Below are 19,779 nucleotides of genomic sequence, written 5' to 3'. Positions count from 1 at the left end.
CCCCCACCCCCCCCAGAAAGGTTACAGTAGGGACAATCTGCCAGAATATTCCTCTAAGAAGGTTTAGTTAATAAAAGTTGCCATATTTTCCTCTACCAGTAATTAGGTTAGAAAATAAATGCATGCAGAGTGATGTATTCCCAAATTGCATAGTGCTGAAGTTGACTATAATAACTCATTTAAAACATTTCTTACAATATATCATACAAAGATTAAAAGGGACAAAAAGCAGTATGTCAATGCACTACCCCATTCCAGCTTTAGGCCTGTTTCACTTAAAGTTTTACATATTTTTGGCTTCAAAGCCGATCGTCCATTTACTGTAGTTTCAAGCAACACTATACTTCAGGGTGTCAGGGTTAGGGATATACATGGTAGCCAATTCCTAATCAAAGCCAATACTAAATGTTTAATAACTGAAAGTTCTTTGTCAAATAAACATGTAAGGTTTGAATATGGTAGAAACCCAATTACATTGCTATGCTAGATTCAATGCACCATACAATATTTGATAGAAACATAAGTGGATTTGAGGTTGGGTACAACATAAGATACAAGTGTCACAGCAATCAATACTTGCAAGGGCAAAAGGTCACCTAATGTATTGGCCAATCAAGTGCAACATTAAACCTGCCCAATATTGTGTATAAATCTTCCCCTAGCAAGCAAACATGTTTGGGTTTGGATGCAAGACCTCTGGGTGGGGGCCCTGTGCTGTATGGCAGTGGAAGCTTTGGGTCTTATGTGTTGCAGGGGTGGATCCTCTAAGCTATTTCTGGCATATCCCTCGCATTGTGCCATTGAAACAATGTGCAATTAGTGTCGATGTAGCATGGATATAGAATCCAGGACCCATAATTTCTCTGCAGAACATGCAGACAATGCTGATATTAATACTCTGATTAATTTTTGTTCAGTAAGAACTGAATTCAGTTGAAACATTGTATTAAAATGAAGAAAAAGATCCAGTATAGTTAAGCTGTGTAGCTTTAAGGGAGAAAAAAAATGCCATATTCAAAGTTAAATCAAACTTCAAGTTGTTTAGCCAGACATTGTAACCAAAACCACATTTATTTTATATTTGTTAAAGAGTAAGAGCAAGAATTGCCTGATGTACTCATCATCCTCTTTATTTTGAGTCTGACCGCCATCTGACAGCTGTCATTTACGAAAATTCGATTTATGCATAATATGTGCTACCCGTATAATTTTCAGTAATCTGTTCACACTGAGAAAATGCATCACAGTAAAGGTGAGTAAATGTGGGTAACATACAAATGGGTTAATATTGGCAAAGGCCAGCTGAGGACATGTGTTGCAGAGGAGCAGCCTGAGGCCCGCAGTGGCTTCACCGAGCTGACGCAGAAACATTTCATTTCATTTGGCCACAACAACCCGATGGCAGCTCCTAGTGAGAGGCCAGTTCAAAGAGCCGGGTTTTTGTTTGCTGTGCTCACGCTGTCTTCCTGTTAGGGGCTGGGCTCCCAAAGAAAACAGAAAGCAGGGGCTCAGCAGATGTGCGCATCTTTGTATGTGACCTGTTTGTACAGAAGCACACTTCAGAGAGCTCGTTGGACATTTTTGGATCTGGAAAAGAAACATAACAGATATTATTAAACTCCTTCACGTGTTCCATCGCTGAAGATGGTTTGGTGTCATTAGTGACCTCAGTATTAGCAGCTCCAAAAATAACACGCTGATGCTGACAGTAACAGACACATTACATGCAAGGTTTCTAGGAATGGGCTTTGCCCTAGAGGATTGGGATCTGTAATTTGGAGGGTGATAATGCAGCCAGTTGCGTCCCTTTTTCCATCCCACACATTTTGCCAACACACACACACACACACTCACACACATACACACACACACACAAGCTGATCCCAGCCACTAATGTCTGGTCTGTATAGCTGATAAACTGACCGAGGCTCCCAGAGGGCTTCAGATTGGACCTCTCCATGTTTACAGTGAAACATTCACACGCTCCAACTCCTTTGTTGGTAAGCTGGACAGGTCATTAACTACTGAAAAGTTATACCTGCTCTAATACTCTAACAACTAATTCAAACCACAGATGTCAGCCTGACCCTAAAGACATGGCGACCAAAAATGGGTGTAAAGAATAAGAATTGATTTAATTCAGGGATTTAATCAGTGAGTCTTTTTATAATGGAAAGCAACCAATGGCAATTTTTTCAATGGGTCATGATGCACCAGCAAAATATCAGCCACTATCCTCAACACCGCTTCACACTTGACATAGACATTACAGCACATTTCTATAAAGAAGCAGTCAATTCCTGACTCACATTAAGAGGAAAATAGAAATGTAAAAAGCACATATTGAGTTGGTATAATTAAGGTTTTATGATTCTTAAAAATTAGAGTATTGGTTTGGGACCAGTATACAGTAACAGCAGAAAGCTTAACCTGGAAAGAAGTCTTTAAAAGTTTCATGCTCATTGTTTCTCTCTCCTCCTTTTCTGCCTCAAAAATGCAATTTTCTTGTCTCGTAGACTGAAAAAGATCCGTATAGTCGAGTGATCATCTTTATGGAAAAGAGCATCTTTCATGCTTTAAGACAGCGTATGTATAGAAAGCCGGTATAGATTATGTCAACAAGCAAGATCAGGTAGAAACACAATGATCAATAATGCACAACAAGCGGAATACTAATAAAAGCAGCCCAATGTGGCAAACACATGCAAAGATACTCGTGTACAACTTTGCCTCATAGGATACAGGACCTCCAAACGTGCATAACCTCATGGTCTACTTCAGTTTTGCAACTACATTACACATGCTTAACTAACAAGCCAGTATGGGTCTTTCTGGACTGGATTTAACTTCAGCTGTACATTTTTTCCACCCCTCTTTTTTAATGTGAGTCACATGAGAAGGTGAAAGGGTCAACAACATCAGAGCAACAGGGAGCCTTACAGGGGAGATCATTGGGCCTCTCCTTTGCTCTTTCTGCTGTTTTACTACCACCTTAATGACTTAAATTGTGTCCAATTAAGCCAAGTTGGAAAGAAGCATCCCCGCTTGCAGTTGCAAGTTCCCTCTGTGCTGTGGCACTGGAGCATGTGTTTAATTAGAACGCTCTAAAAAGACTGTAACAGAGCGTTTCTTCAGGAATGTTAATCATTAGTGGGATCCTGACTGAGCAGCTCTTAACTGTTTCAGAGTATTGTTGGATTCCACGGTTTGCCTTTTGAAGCCAGGCTCAGGAAAATGCTTCCACGTGTGGGAGTTGTCAGCCACTTCTTCTTTGCTGGACCGCGTCGTCTCCTTATACACGAAAGCGCTTCATTTTAAAGTGTTGCCCGTGTTCATTCAGGTGACAGTTTGAACTGGTGGGAAGTTGGGAAGACAGGAAATAGTTCCATTTCCACAGGAAGGATATAGTATTGAACTTTGAGGAGAGTTAAGGAGAAAAGCCCATCAAGTGTGACGGGCTGTGGTGCGTGCACGTGTGTTAGATTCTCTGAAAATTTGAGGTCATAAATTAAACCTTTTTGAAATTGGGTGCTGTTTTAAGAGGAGTAATTAAACCTTATCACGTGTCATATAAATTAACAGCTTTTAAGGTCACCAAGATCATATCAAAGCTCAGCTGAAGAAACAAGACGGTGTTAAAGCAGAGATTTTTTGGCCGAACATGCTGGTTTGAGGTGTTTATAGGACTGTTTAGCTATTTTATGTATATACTCGTCACAGTTTGCCCATGGAGACCACACATGAGTGGCTTTGCCCTTTGCTGATCCACCGCTTTTGTTAGCACAAGTGTGTAGTCTAAGAGCAGCCCATTCATCCTTAGCCTGCTCTGTGTGTAGACAGCCACAGGCTTTTGTTGAGTTATAGCATCCTCAAATAAAGGGGCTTCCTCTCTTTAACAGCCCCAGGAGCTCTGTCGCTCCACTTTCCATTGTTCCCAATGAGGTCCGGCTTTTACAACTGTGTGAGAGGGTGTCAAATTGAGGGTGAAAAACAAGGTGTCCCGATCGTGCGCGTCTGCAACGTTTGGCAAAGCACTAACGATAAAGCGGAGAAACAATGGGCTGATGCAGCATGCCGCGTGCTGCTTATTGCAACTTGAGAACGTGTTGCATTACATCATACATGACACAACACCAGTGTGGCAAATTGAATAAAGAAGAAATTAATGAGTAAAGAAATAGTGTTTGTTCATAGATTGGTTCCATGTTCCAGGCCCATTCATAGATCATCTGTTTCATCACTATTATATTATTGGTTTTAGACAATAGCATTACAGTAATCTAATAAATAAAACCAGGTGGTCTCTATTATCGACATTTTTTAAGCATCGTTAACTTTTGTGTTTCTATTTGGTTGATGAGGAAATTAGAATTTCAGCTGAAGTGGAAATGTTCACATGTAGTTGTAGCTCATTAGCAATAGAGTCCAATAAATGTTTTCCAATTCAGCACCCTTGAGAAACACGGGATCTTATGGGGTCAAGTATCAAATGAGCAGATATTTCTCTTTAATTTTTACAAATGTCTCCTGTCAGAAACGAAGCTTAGATCTAAGCTTTGCCCTCAGCTGCCTCCAATGTGTCAGACTGAAACAGTAAAAAGGGGTTATGTGAGGGTTATAGGGCTAACAAGCCCACAGTCTGACCTGAGTTTGTCAGCGCCAATCTAGCTAAGTCAATATCAATGCGCTGACTGCTCCACCAGTTGACCTTTTCCTCCCTCTTTCAAGGCGTAAAAAGGATTGTTGTTACTGTAGGGTGATAGGCTTTTATTGGTCTTTATAACTGAAGCTTTTGTTGGGCCTGTGTCCTGCTAATACCCCTTGGCAAGTCATTTAAACCTTGAATGCCTACTTTTTATAAGGTGGCTCACACACTAGCGAGAGCAACTCTCAACAATAGTTCAGCAATAGCTATGAGTTAGAGACTGACCTTCCATTTGCCTCCTTCGCTGGTAGTCCAAAACTTGACTAATACAAACAGTTAATAATGTTAATTTGTGCTAATTCCACTATAAGAATCACTAGTGGTAGATATAGCAATAATGTTTGACCAGATTCTTAGTTTTATGTGTTCCCTGCTTTGGGATTGTGTTAAGAATGCAGATTTATCACAGGTGATGGTTCTGATGATCATCTTCCCTGTCCTGTCATTGTCAGGGCGTGCTAGTTCAGAACTACTTTGCCAGTAGCACAGGATGCTTTTTTTGTTTTGTTCTTCTTCTTTTACAGCAGTGAGAAGATACAGACCAGGTGTGAGATGCTGTTCAGGTCATTGTAAATATGACAGAGGAAAGGGCTGTAAATCCCTAGGGCCATAGATTTATGGGTCATCTGGTGTTCTCACAGGTCAAGGGTCGGGGATCCGTGACTTGTCCAACTTTATATTTTTCAGCTATCTGCGGCGAACCTTGAACTGTGCAGCCGGCTACTTCTAACTTTAGAGTGGTGTAATCATAAATCGATACTCGCCATTCTGCACGTTCCTGGGTAGATGTCTTTGATGAGGTGTCTGCACATTCATATCTGAGTTTCTCTCTTGTGGGAAATAAGCAGGTTATTAATTTCTGTATGTTGAGGAAATGAAAAACAATTCAGGTCTGGTGTTTTGCCCACACTAGAGGAACCATCTTAGCTTTGCATTTCATGAATCCTCCTTTTGGGGGACGGGGGTACATTGTGTTGTTCCTCTCCTAAAAGACTTGCTAATGGAGCATGGTGCTTAGGTCTTTGGATTAACACAAAGGCCTGAAGTTTGCTGTGAAAGGGCTCCTCTCCTCCCCGGCCTTGACTGCAACAATGGCTTTGTCCCAGTGCTCGACTGCAAGAGCACTGGCAGGGGTTAAATCCCGTACTTTATAAGCAGAATATTTACAGATATAAGCTCCATTTTTTTCCATTGAAATGACAGCCATCATTCACCACCCAAGCTGTGATATTCTGGCACATAATGGTGTAAAGTATGTAGGCGTGTGGAGGATGGAAAAAGTGCTACTCAGATGGTGTCCATCATGTGCTAGAAATGAGTTGTTAGCCTTTTTTTAATATATGATTTATTTTTTTAACCACTTTTTTTTTTAAAGGCCAACTGAGTATTTCGCATGTAAATGGTAAATGGCCTGTATTTATATAGCGCTTTACTAGTCCCTAAGGACCCCAAAGCGCTTTACATATCCAGTCATCCACACATTCACACACTGGTGATGGCAAGCTACAGTGTAGCCACAGCCACCCTGGGGCGCACTGACAGAGGCGAGGCTGCCGGACACTGGCGCCACCGGGCCCTCTGACCACCACCAGTAGGCAACGGGTGAAGTGTCTTGCCCAAGGACACAACGACAGAGACTGTCCAAGCCGGGGCTCGAACCGGCAACCTTCCGATTACAAGGCGAACTCCCAACTCTTGAGCCACGATCGCCCCAAGACAATGATTCTCCGCTTGATTAAGTTCAATGCATTACATAAAACGTTTTCTATATTAATCCTCAAAGAAAAACACCATTCACAGAGTTAGGTCCCAACATTGCATCTCCTAAGAACAAACAGCTTCTAAAATGTTTAGAAAGAAAGCAATCTGACCAGTTTAATAGATTCCTTGCTTCCTAGTAAAATGCCTTACTGCTTTGTTTTACAGTCTAAGCGTTTTTATACTCGACAGCAAAACCTCTCTGACGAGGAAGAACTTCTAGTGCTCTGGAAGTTATGTCCACCGTAAACATGTCCTTTTGGGCAAAAGTAACACTTTGATATTGCAATTAAACAACCACAAAAGGATGCAAAAGGTGCAACTGTCCAGAGTTTGACCTGAACCAGCAACTTTTATTTTCTGAGGCAAGAGGAAGAGGATCACATTCTGGCATTCCAGCAGAGGTGAAGGAGAGGCAGAGGTCAACAGTGTCCTCTCCAGGGAGTTTCACTGCGTGGGTGGATCTGTACGTTTGGGCTTTATAGATATCTGTCATTTTAATTCCTTCTCATTTGTGATAACGGAGTAAACATTAGGGTAATGATTGTTTTTACTGACAATACATATTATATTGCTAATATATAATATCTTAATTTTGAGCAACTATTAAGATCAGTTAATTCTGTTTATCAAATAGTGACCTAATCGTTTCATCTTGGAGATAACTTTGGTTACATGTGTGTGTTTAGTTTAGACAGTGTGAGGCTTTGTGGTTGGAGTAACTTGCATGGAGGACTCGTTTTGATTCACAACCGGATGACTGGTCTCATACAGAAATGCTGACATCACATTCAGGTAGTAGAAAAAGTTATTGTGATGCTTGAAACCAATCTTTCTATAGAATTAAAATACATATAGATATCATTTGATCTAACAATAAGCCTATAATCAAAACTTTTGTTAGCAGACAGCTCTCTTTAACTTTACATGTAGGCACAAAGGAAATGTCAAACCACCAAATAAACCAAATCCTGACTCAACATTCACCGCCGTCCCCACATCTTTAAGCCGTTGATAGGGAAGAAGAAAGAAGAGCGTCATGTGAAAGCTGTTGTGGATACGGGGTGGTTAGCCTGGCAAAACAAGCTCTGCCATCACTGATGTGCTGCTTTAAAGCACGGTTTCTGCGAGCTCTACCAGCGATTCTCATTTGGGAGCATGTGTTTGAAGTACGAGAGGGGGGGGGCTGACTGAAGCAAGAGACGCCTCGCTCTGCCATACCCAGCCATGACTCGCTGCCTCTGAGTTTAAGGGCCGGGCTGAGGTTAAGAGGGCCGGGTTGGAAGAAAGAGCAGGGGAGGAGGAGGAGGAGTGTTTGACAGAGAGGAGGGTGGGATGACCATCTGGTTGGGCTCCTCCGTGTACACGCACATGCACACACACACCTCGCTCACTCTCTGACTTTATACAGTCTTAGCTTTGATATGGGCTGTTACTGTGCTGACAGCTCCGGTAGAGAAGCCTGGCTGCTGCTGTCCTGGATTTAGAGTTTAGAGGAGCTTACATAGATATGGAGTGCAGAACAATTTAGGACTGGATATAGTGGCGACAAGATCCGTTTTCTCTATTCACGTCAGGAGAGTTGGCCTACACTGAGGTAAGACCTGCAGGAAAATGAATGAGATGTAAACCGGTTCCTCTGAGAGCTTTGCTTTGGTTGTAGTGAGGCTGAAAGAAAATGGAAAAGTTGCACCGTAACTCCTTGATTAAATGTATTTGAATGAATGTGTGGATGGCTTGATTGCAAATGCATGTTTCGCCTGTAAAACATGTAGCACATCCCAAATACAGGCAATTTCTGGTCTTTGTGGAAGTTGTCTCTTATATACGAATCAGACTTGATTTTAGGTCTCATGCACGAGTTAGTGCATTTGAAGTCTGCTGCTGTGTGTTGAATCTTAGTCCATGCTGGCCAGCACAGTAGTGTATATCTCTGTGGGGATGTCACTCCCATCCATTTGGTCTTGAAAAAACACTCCCCGGCCACAAACAGAGGCCTCCATAAGCTGACCAAACTCCAACTCCTTATAGCGCCTTTGCACTGCGTAACTTATCCTCCCGTCGAGCTCTTTTTTCAGTAGCATTTTGACCTTGACTTTTTCTAATCTGACTGGTATCAAATTTTGAGTCGCTTTTCCGGGTTTTGATTTGATGATGCTGTGTAGTTTTATTCATTTTTGAATCATAAATACTACTCAATTACAAGTTCAGCTTTTTAAAATGTGATTTATTTATTTATTTTATAGGCACGAGGCTTCTAGTTTAGCACAGGGGTGTAATTTTTCTAATGAACTTCATCTGGCCCAGAGGTTGTTTTTTTTGCTTCTTTTTTTTGACACTACATTAACGGCCAAAGGCTGACAGGCAGTGATTTTTAAATATTTGCGTGTGTGCAGGGAGATAAATAATATGCTGCATATTTTTCAATCTTGTTGGACATGAAAAATAAACTGAGTTTGTCTGACTTCAAGCTTAAGTATGCAGGGACAGTGAACAGAAATTCTTGTTTTTCTCTCCCAACTACAGCCTATCCTGCATTACCCAGCTAGCAGAAGCCAAGTTAAACAAGTAGGGCCAGCCTAAACTGACAGAGAACACTGTGTTGGGTTGTGTGCCTGTCCATCATCCACTTCCTAAAGAAATAGACAGTAATTCAGACCAGAAGTTGCTTATTTTTCCTGTGCACTCTCTCAAGGGCTGTTAATCCAAAGCTCCAGTGTCTGGATTTTTTTGGAGGGGGGGGGGGACTATGGTTTAAGTGTTGTCGAACACTATTTAAAAATGTCACTGTTGATTGTATTTATTGGTCAGTCGCTGCATGGGGTCCTTCAAGAGTTCTGTATTCAACAAAGCGATAAATAATGCATTGCACTGTAGTTAGGCGCACCACTGCTGTCGGGCATTACAGTCAGACAGGACGTTCTTCAGGGTGAACTCAAATAGGTGGTTGTTTTGTTCTTTAATGAAACACGTCTGAACCCACACAGTCACCGAGGTCCTGTTATGCAGCATTTGTGGGAATGTAAGCTCCATTGTCCGCTTTCCGTAGAACACGGGGCTCTTCCCTCCTTCAGTAAGTCGTGGGATGTTCTCAAATCAGCAATCACTGAAAACATTTCAAAGCAAGCGCGTCTGTTAAAGATTTCCCTCTTTCTCCTGGCATGACTTAACTTCCCTCTCCTTTGTGGAAAAAGGACATTAACATTTTCATACATGTCAGTCACCCCATTTTATCCTCAGTCTAATAGCACCCCCACTACCTTCTGTGGGTAGATCAGTCAGATATGCAGACCTGCAGCTCCCAAAGCCATGTTAACAAGCACCTTTACAAAGGAGTGAGGGGCTGTTAAACATTCGGGACTGCAGGGGTCTGGCTAGTGTGGGAGGAGGGCAGGGCAGGGGCTTGGGGGGTGGGGTGGAGGGTGAAAAGGGAAGGGGGGCAGAGGGTTAAAACTAATCTCACAAACCATAGATCCCTTGTTAGAGGGAAAAACTATAAAAGCCAGCCTGAGTGATGAGTCAGTCAGTATGAGCACGGTGAAGTTAGCTGGCTCAGTGCTTCTGTCATTCAAAATGTTACGGAATTGTTTCGGGTAAAGCCAGAGGAAATGAACTGCATGACAGATAAAGGAAAAATTAGCATGCAACCAGCTGTAGATGTATGAGAAACTTTTTTTTTTTGCTTAACACAGAGCTGCGCGAACCCCGTATTGCTTTCGAGAGCCTGGCTAAAATTCAAGCCTGACATTCCTGTGAGTCAGGTTTGGCTGTGTGAGACATCCTTGCAGATACCCAGCCAACATGCGAAAGCAAGAATTCCAGCAAATGTAGCACATGAGTGATTTTGTGCCTGATTAAAATGTGTGGCTCTGAAGTGAGCCTCTTGCCTCCTGACTGAACCTGCCTATAGTTAGCTATCTCCCACGTGAAACCCAAGCTGTTCTCAAACAAGGGCACATTTTTGTAGGTTATTTTGGTCTCATTTGCAAGTCAATAGATATGAATAGAACAACAGAGTGCCTTATTCCATCCCTAGCTCTCTCATCTGAAGACAGGTTATCTGGGTTCGAGGGCTTCGACTGTCATATGTGACAAGATAAAACGTGGCATCTTCAGGAAAAAAAATACTTGCAAAGAGATAAACAGACTCTTGATGGATAAAACCTTCAGTGACTTGACAAAGGCACCATTGTTTAGGGCATCAGAGGCATTTTAACGGGATATGTTATAAGCCAATCCGCCTGACCTGACACTTTATGGTACAAGGCAGCCTAAATTAACCCTCCCAAAAGCCCAGGAATCCTTTAACACCATTATCATCACACCTAACACTGATAGTCTATGACTGGATAAGCTTAAGGGGGGGGCTTGTCAGTCATTAGTAGTAGCGATGCCACAGTGGCTGACTTGTCTTTGAGAAAGATGAGCTGATATGAACAGCCAGTAGCTGCCTGAACCTGCATGTCTCGTGGATCTGTTAATCATCAGAGAAAGGTCTGACATGCTAATATATCAGTCTTCACTAACAGAGTGAATCGACACAAGCACCTGATTTTGACAAGGTGTTGATAGTTATTTCTGTATTCTATGTATTTGTGTGTAGAGTAGCCTGTGTCTGCATATTCCTTACAGAGGTTAAGCAACATAAAATTATATAAAAAGCTTGAAGTACCTGCTGGAATGACCTGGGTCTACTTTTTTACAACAGAGAGCAACGTTTTTCAAAGAGGTTCTGATCATCTTTTGTACTATGACGAAACATTTCTGTCGTGATGGGAGTGGTCACTTCTGCGATGACAGTGCTTCCAGCCTCGGGGCAGGACGGATCATTGAGTGGTTTGATGGACTATAAAAATGATATGGCTTTTGAGGTCAGCCAGCACCTATGGGAAATTTGAATTGTTAGACGGTGCTCTTTTACATCATCATCAAAACAAACAAAATATCTTGGAAAGACTGCTTTTCCATCCATCCGTTAGAGTTCCAAAGTCTCCCAGAATCAGTCTCAAACCTGTTGTGGTGGCACTGGTGGTCGATCTATTTATCATTTGAGCAGAAAGCAGATTTTAAGGCCCCTATGCTGTTCAAAGGCTTGCCCTCGAGTGTATTTGGTTTTCTCAGCTGTCTCTCTGTGGCTCTCTGTACCTTTGCTGTCCATAGGGGTTCAAGGCTTGGGTAGGGGGGAAGTGGTGCAAGGGCCAGGCTGCTGGATGCTGGCTGGGCTCCCATTTGATCTCAGTTAGAGCTCTTGGCTAGTGAGAAATTACCACAACTGCACACGCATTCATTATGACTGTGTTTTCGTGGTCCTAAATGCTTACAGGAGTCCAGGAAATAAAGTTATGGGATGACTGGAGAGGGATGAATAAAGATCAGGGCAGATGGGGTTGCCTAATGATTATTCCAAAACCTGGTTTGCTTGGAATTTGCATGTCAAATAATCACTTTAAAGTTACTCTGGACATCCCTCCCTCCCTCCTTCCGTCCGGGGATATTCTGAACATTAAAGACAAATTAATAAATAAATTAAGTGATTTTATTTATTCGCTATTTCTTTAATTTTATCCAGCTTTGCACAGATTTAGTTTGTTTCTGCCTCATCACAACAGTCACGTCTGCAAAAGTTTGGATTTTCCGTAAGACATTAGTAACTGCAGACACCACATATATAGAGGTCAGTACAGTTCGAGTCTTTTATCTCCCTGCTCTGTTTGTTGCCTCAGGTTATAGTGTCAGTATCAGTTAGTCCTATCCATCCATGTCAGCCTCTATCCATCTGCATTCATCCAGCTGCTTCACCTGTCTGGCACTGCGCTCCCTGTCCATCTAAAAGATGAAAGAACGATCAGGCGCTCACTGTTTGTTTTCCAACCTGCTGCAATCCAAAGAAAAAGAAGAGATGAAGGGAGAGAGCAGGCTTGTGGACGCTTCCCATATGGTGGCCTCGTCTTAAAGCCAGGCTTGTGTTTATACAGACCTCGGGCTCAACTGATCAAGCTAGGATCAAATCCCATGTGTTGAACTCCACCCCCCTCCCTTGGGGCATAGCATCATCAGCTTCTCAGTAAAGTAAAATGATGACTCATACAGACATAAACCTAACAAATTATTTTAAACCTGCAGAAGATTAATAAGAAATGGTCACAGTTATAAGCAACTTCAAATATTTATACTTCTGAATAGTTTGTTATTGTCACTATAATGAGATAGAACATCACCTCATGAAGCTTTGGGAATTTCCTAACAATCTCTGCACCCCCAAAAACCACATGAGGAAGGCACGTGTTTAACTGCTACCATAATAGCGGTGAAAGGATGGAGTTGTCTTTATGAGTGCCTTTATGTAGTAGACTCATCACTAAAAGTAAACCAAAAAAGCTTGCTTAAATACCATTATGGGTTTTTGAGGGGTGCTGTGAGCCTCATGAAAGAGGTGGCAATGGTGTGACTCAGCAAGCGGTTAACAATCAGCGGAATAGCACTGACATGAGAGAGCTGGATTAAGATGTGAGGACGTAGGAACTGATGTCATGGCTTGATGACAAACATTTCTATTTTCTTTTCCTTTATATTTCTATCCTCTTCCCCCTTCTGTCCTCTCCCAAATCCCGGTACTTCCCATCTTCCTATCCTATCATCTCACCTGTCTAGTAAAAAGAGAGCCCGATGAGCCTGGTGAGTGCAGCGGGGCTGGTGGCTGGCTTCCAGGGTGGGGCACGCAAGCGAGATTTCATGATGGAGCAGAAAATCAGTAAACTGACATCTGGCTTCCAGCGGAGCTCAACCTCTGATGACGACTCAGGCTGTGCACTGGAGGAGTATGCGTGGGTGCCACCTGGCCTGAGACCTGAACAGGTAAGCACAATGTGGCTTACAAATGCACCAGTTCAAGACGCTCTGAGCTAAGATTAATCAAGCCTGCTCCGTTTGGATACCGGGACACTGTTCTCTATAACTGTGGTATCAATTTCATTGGTTCGCAAATCATTTCCTCCCTAAATCAACACCACGAATAATGGTGTATCCTCCAGACAGCGAATAAAAACAGCCCTGACCTGATTTTAACTCCCTTATAGCCCATTTGCCTGGCCCAGATAAACGCTATTCACTGTGTGTTATACTGAATAACACACCAAGTCTCTGGAAAATGGCACCTATGGGAAGGACAACATATTTCATTAAGCTTCCTTGTTCTCACTGCTTGTGGCAGATTTCTCAGACTCTATGAGGTTGCCACTAAAGGGCAGCATGAGTATACCGCAGAGTTAGAAGCAGGACTTAGTGGGTCGAGCTAGGAATCGGAGTCTTCGCCTCCACAGCCACAGGCAGAGCTGTTAGCCGTGTCCGTTGAGCAGTCGGTGAGATATGGCACTTTCCCAGATCCTCAGAATTTTTAAACTCTGCTCTCACCACTGCTTGGTGTTCTTTTCTCTCTCTCACTCAGTCTGTAGCCGTCCCATTGCCCTTGATCAACAACACACATGGAAGCAATGAGTGGGTGATGGGCAAGAAGGGAAGCGAATGCAGCAAAAGCCTTAACATGCAGGGTCTCTTGTTTTAGGAACCACATAGATCAACTGTAATGCCTTTACTGCTGCCAATTCCCTAAATGGGCTATGTATTACAGGTCACTACTACAGGGTTGAAACACCTAGAGCTTGGGTGCTTGCTAGCTGTTCCTCGGGCCTAGTGAGCTGGATAAGGGGTCGTAGCAGCATCGTGATGTGCATAATTTATGATGGTAGAGGTGGTTGTTGGGGTCTGAGGGTGATTGTCAGGGTAAATTGCTGTGCTGTTACCCCTCCTCTAGACAGTCAAAGCTGCTGGAAGTCCCCTAACACACAGGACTACGGCATCCCATCTCTTTATCTAGCTAACTGTGATGGGCCCTCCCTCATAAAGTTTAGTCTTTAGCAGTCGGCCCCAAGGGTCAGGGTGCTACAATTACAGCCTGCTTTGTCCTGTCCCTGTAGAGACAACCATATCACTGAAAAATACAACCCTTAAACTGATTTGACCTGTTGACCTGTCTTGGCTTGTTCAGCACAGATTTATGTAGACGATGATTCCTGCGTTTTTCATCGTCAAAGAGGATCACTGCTGTGTGTTGCACTTTTGAATTAAAGCTGATTTGGGGATTAGGGAAAAGTCTTTGATTCCACAAAGTCATTCTTCCATACATTTTACATAGCGCTATCCCAGAATGTGTCTCATCACAAATTAATGTGCTTGTTCTCTAGTTTCTTGGAAAAGAATTTGTGTTAATATTGGCATATTGAATCCGAGGCAATAATGATAATATATGGCTGCAATAAGACGGGTGAAAATTCGGGTTTAAAATTACTTTGGGGGCGGACCAAAACCAACTCTCTGCTACTGCAAATAATAATTCTGAGCCATTGCTCAGTTGTTATATTAGTTGGAATGCATTTAGTTGTCCAACCCTAACCCTTTTTATTCAACCAAAAACATCATGTGTTTAACCTAATATTTCCCCCAGGTCCAGCTATATTTTTCGTGTCTGCCTGAGGACAAGATCCCATATGTCAACAGCCCAGGAGAGAAGTTCAGAATCAAGCAGCTCCTCTACCAACTCCCACCACATGATAATGAGGTGAGAATTTTTGGTGCCTGTGTGTGCAAATGCATGTCTCGTAAAAATTCAGCCCTCACATTTGCACCAAAATTGCAGCAAAAACAAAAAAACAATTGTGTTTGAGTAGCTGCAGTTGATGCTGCTCACTCATCCTGCAGTGCTCAAGCCTCCCTCACCATCTCCATTGCTATCCCACTAATGTGCGTCCATAGCGTCTCCATTGACATCACACTGGGGGATTTTTGTTCCGCAAGCTTGTAGACGTCCAGAGTGGGTACAATGTTACTTTTGACTTGATAATTTTATGATGTTTGCCGTGAGCCCCCACCAGCAGGATTCCTGCCAAAGCAGTGGTTTTTATGAGAACCGCTCAGCGAGAGAGAGAGTGAGAGGGAGGCTTTATGTGATGCCACCACTGCAGTGGCACCACAGTTCGCCTCGGCTGTCTGTCTTCCTTTGTTGCCCACTGTCTTGATTACACTCTAAACACAGGCCTTGTTTGTGTAAACGTCTGCTTTCCCCCTTGTTAAGGACTGTTGTAAAAAAAAAAAAAAACAGGTTCTCAATCGGGGACTGTGGGTGGAGATATGTTGGGTGGTGTAGGAAGGGAAAGCTGGGGTCAAGAGTTCCTTTTGTTCAAACTGCTCTGATAAGCACTTCGCCCTCAATCCAAAAAGGTCACTTATATATACTATTCTCAGTAGCAGATTTTCAGGAAGCATTAATCATCCCAATTCTTATATCTATATCTATATATAGATATAAAAGCCTGTGGTTGTGAAACTAGCCATCATATTCCTAACCAATTACCTTCTTTCCCAGGTGCGTTATTGCCAGTCCCTGAGTGAGGAGGAGAAGAAGGAGCTGCACATGTTCAGTGTTCAGAGGAAGAAGGAAGCATTGGGGAGGGGCACAGTAAAACTGCTGCCTCGCAATTTTCTGAACAGCATTTGTGATCATGTACGTTGCATGCAGCCCATGTATTGTTTATAACACGATGATGACTGAGAAATAGACAGTAGTCTAGAGTTTTTGTGGAACTAAGGATATAAACATTATTCTTATATAAAAATAATTATCCATGAAGGGTATTAAACAAGGGTTTGCTACGTTTCCTATTTGCATCTCATTTTTGGCTATTTAGCTAATCTAGATCAGAAAGAAAGCTGGAAACGAGAGAAATGCTGTCATGGACTAAAAAGTGTTTGCTGTCTGGGCTGGAAAGGCTCAGTATAAAGTTCTTTTTTTTTAAACAATAACCAGTGAGCAGCCAAGTGGGTGCCCATAAACTGATGAATCTCTGAGACTGCTGTTTTTCCTTTTCTTTCTCCTTTTAAATGACCTCTACCACCCACTCCTGTTCTTGTCAGTCAGAAGGACAGACATAAAATATGTTCTGCTAATCTGCGAACAACCTAGTGGGATTCCAGGTGCTGATGGAAGGCATGTTTTTTTGTAGCCAGACTCAGACTTTGTGTGCAGCTAAATCCATGCCCATGTAGGACTCAAACATTATTACAAAAGTATGACAATTGTTCAGTCTTAATGTGACTTGTGTTGTTTTTAAAAGTTGATCATTAGCCCTTTCAATTACAGTGCGGCGAAAACATCAACGGTGGAGAAATGGCCGTGTTTGCTTCAAGGGCGAGCGCTGGGCTGTGCTGGCACCCATCCTGCTTTGTCTGCTCCACATGTAGGGAACTCCTCGTGGATTTGATCTACTTCTACCACGATGGAAAGATCCACTGCGGGAGGCACCATGCTGAGCTGCTGAAACCACGATGCTCAGCCTGTGATGAGGTAGTACTAAGGAGAAAAAAACAGTGTTGCAAAGATAGATATTGCATCTGAAGCTTCTAAAGGTTGATGACCATTTTGTCTCAACTAATGCACATCTTTGTCCACAGATTATCTTTGCTGATGAGTGTACTGAGGCGGAGGGGCGCCACTGGCACATGAAACACTTCTCCTGTTTTGAATGTGAGACAATTCTCGGAGGTCAGCGTTATATCATGAAGGACGGCAGACCGTACTGTTGTGGCTGCTTTGAGTCTCTCTATGCAGAGTACTGTGAGGCTTGTGGAGAACACATTGGTAAGACAGTGATCTTCTGGAGTTAAAATACTATTTCAAGCAACAGAGAAATGTTAACTTGCTCTCCCCCTTTAACAGGTGTTGATCATGCTCAGATGACCTATGATGGGCTCCACTGGCATGCCACTGAGAGCTGCTTTAGCTGTGCCCACTGTAAGACCTCACTACTGGGTAGTCCTTTTCTGCCATACCAGGGTCGTATTTACTGCTCCAAAGCCTGCAGTCTCGGGGAAGATGTGCATGCTTCCGATTCCTCTGACTCTGCCTTCCAGTCGGCGCGCTCACGTGAATCCCGCCGGAGTGTGCGCATCGGCAAAAGCAGTCGTTCAGCTGACCAGTGCCGGCAGTCACTCCTGTTCTCACCCTCTGTTAACTATAAGTTCCCTGGCTTGAGTGGGAATGCTGATGACACCCTGACCAACAAGCTTGCCCATATGCACTTATCAGATGAACACTTCTGGAGAGGCCGCGGTGATGAGAATGAGGCACCTGACGACCAGGAGGAAGAGTGGGCTGAGCACGAAGACTACATGACTCAGCTATTGTTAAAGTTTGGGGAACAAGGGGTTTTCCAGCAAGCCAGCGACTCTAGACCTACAGATTTCTGGATTGCAGAAAAGGACACCAAGTCAAAGCAGGTATCCTCAAAAGCTGGGAGTAATGGTGGGGGAGGAAGGGGAAGCCTTGCCAGCAAGAAGTACCAAGCTGACATGTACTGGGCACAATCACAGGATGGGCTAGGAGATTCTGCCTATGGTAGCCATCCAGGTCCAGCAAGCAGCAGAAAAATCCAGGAGTTGGAGCTGGATCATGGGGCTGGAGGAGGTTTTCAGGGAGAGGAGCCACAATGGTACACCGACTCTTTGGAGTGTATCACCGATGAATTTAAGAAGACAGACCAGAATGTCCGAGACTCTATGGACTCACTTGCTCTTTCCAATATTACTGGTGAGTAGATGGAACTCTAAAAATCAGATATGGAAAATAACATGATTTTATGCTATGTCAGTAGTTGGATTTTGATGTATTTTAGTGCAGAAATGTAATAAATTTTCTTTTCCTTTCTAGGAACCTCAGTAGATGGTGATAATAAAGAAAGGTCTGTGGTATATTCCCTGCAAGGTTTCCATGAACTGGAAACAGAAGACTGTGAGAAAACCAGTAATATGGGAACGCTCAACTCTTCTATGTTACACAGAAGTGCAAATTCCCTAAAAAGTCTTGCATCTGAGCAGGAGGAGGTGGAGAATGTTCTAGCAGAAGCACCCCAGGAGGACAGACCCAAACCTCATGTCCCTGCCCTCAGAAGGACACGTTCACAGTCTAGGCCGCAGCAAGTCAAATTCTCGGATGATGTTGTGGACAATGGCTATTATGGTGACATTCAAGTGCGGCAGCCACCTATGAGTGAACGGACTCGGAGGAGAGTGTACCACTTTGAAGAACAAGGCCAGGACCTTCACTCTGGTCGCCAACAGCACCACCATAGGAGGCGTCGCAGCCGCAAATCCCGGTCTGACAATGCTTTAAACCTTTTGCCTAAGGAAAGGCCCCAGATGTGCAACAAAGCAGACCGCAGAGGGAATGCCCTCGGTTCCAAGGGGCACCAACCATTCCACGGTCACCCCCATTCTGCTGCCATGTCCGACTACAGGTTACAGGGCCAAGCAATGGGAAGGTTCTTGGGTCTATATGATGATGATGATGACTGGTGTTCTACATGCTCATCTTCCTCCTCTGATTCTGAGGAGGAAGGTTTTTTCCTGGGTCAGCCCATCCCTCAGCCCAGGCCGCACAGACACTATTACACTGATGACTTGCCAAGCTCTGTAGCAGGCATGTCCTCTGCTCCTTATGGCCAATGGACTAAATCCAAAAAGAAAAAAGGCCACAAAGGGAAAAACTGTATAATTTCATAGGCTTTACTCTGCTGAGCATTGGGCAACGATTTGCCACTCACCGATGCCCCTTTGTTCATCATTTAAAATATAAACAGTTTGCTTGCTATTAAATGCTTCACAGCACTCAATTTACCAAGGTGGTTGTGTAAGACACAAGTCCATATTTGGATTATTATAGGTGTGTACACTTGTATAGCATTACAAACTGATGGTAAAGTATAATACATATTTATAAAATATAATCTAAACTGTGTTTATTTAACAGTGCAGATATATTGTATATATTGTAGAAATTTTTTAAAGTAATATTTTTCTACCTTTGTCATTCTTTATACCAAATGGCATTAAAATTAAACAATTGGCTGTTGGTACAGAGTCATTTTTAAATATGGGTGTCAGAAATTTAAAGACAAACTGACATGACCCAGGCTCTGCAGATGTTTTTTCCAGGTTTGTGCAGCACCAACATAAAAGCACTGTGTATTAATAATTAGCCTGTTGGAACAATCTATTTATGGGTCACTGTACTGTAAGAAAATCATTGCAATCTGTATAAATGTATAAACTGGAATATAAGGCTAAAATAGGTGTTAATTGCAATAAAAATCTCTATATATCATGATTTGATTGTGTTTGGTGTTGATTTTTTTGTGACCATTTTCTGAAAACACATTTAATTGATGTACTGTAATTGATGTAAACAAGGAAATACGAGACATCATTTA

At 42.9% G+C, this 19,779-nt stretch overlaps 1 protein-coding gene across 2 annotated transcripts in view; it reads left to right on the top strand.

The window, feature by feature from the left end:
- The window catches only part of prickle1a (prickle homolog 1a), a 23,416-nt gene extending 4,092 nt beyond the window's left edge, over window positions 1-19,324 (top strand). The window contains exons 1-8 of one of the 2 annotated variants that reach the window (XM_005728159.1): window positions 7,776-8,060; window positions 13,115-13,318; window positions 14,964-15,077; window positions 15,882-16,019; window positions 16,656-16,859; window positions 16,967-17,153; window positions 17,232-18,101; window positions 18,222-19,324. In XM_005728159.1, coding sequence (XP_005728216.1) covers window positions 13,130-13,318; window positions 14,964-15,077; window positions 15,882-16,019; window positions 16,656-16,859; window positions 16,967-17,153; window positions 17,232-18,101; window positions 18,222-19,072 — 2,553 coding nt within the window. In that variant the 5' untranslated portion in view covers window positions 7,776-8,060; window positions 13,115-13,129 and the 3' untranslated portion in view covers window positions 19,073-19,324. Of the gene's footprint in view, window positions 1-7,775; window positions 8,061-13,114; window positions 13,319-14,963; window positions 15,078-15,881; window positions 16,020-16,655; window positions 16,860-16,966; window positions 17,154-17,231; window positions 18,102-18,221 lie in introns of those variants that run through there. The other variant, XM_005728158.1, reaches the window with a different exon arrangement.
- Window positions 19,325-19,779: the final 455 nt, after the last annotated feature.

The sequence above is a fragment of the Pundamilia nyererei genome, unplaced genomic scaffold (genome assembly GCF_000239375.1).
Source record: "Pundamilia nyererei isolate P.nyererei 1_Seehausen unplaced genomic scaffold, PunNye1.0 scaffold00027, whole genome shotgun sequence".
Taxonomy (NCBI): domain Eukaryota; kingdom Metazoa; phylum Chordata; class Actinopteri; order Cichliformes; family Cichlidae; genus Pundamilia; species Pundamilia nyererei.
The sequence above is the reverse complement of the archived record's forward strand: the minus strand, read 5'-3'. Positions and strand labels throughout refer to the sequence as shown.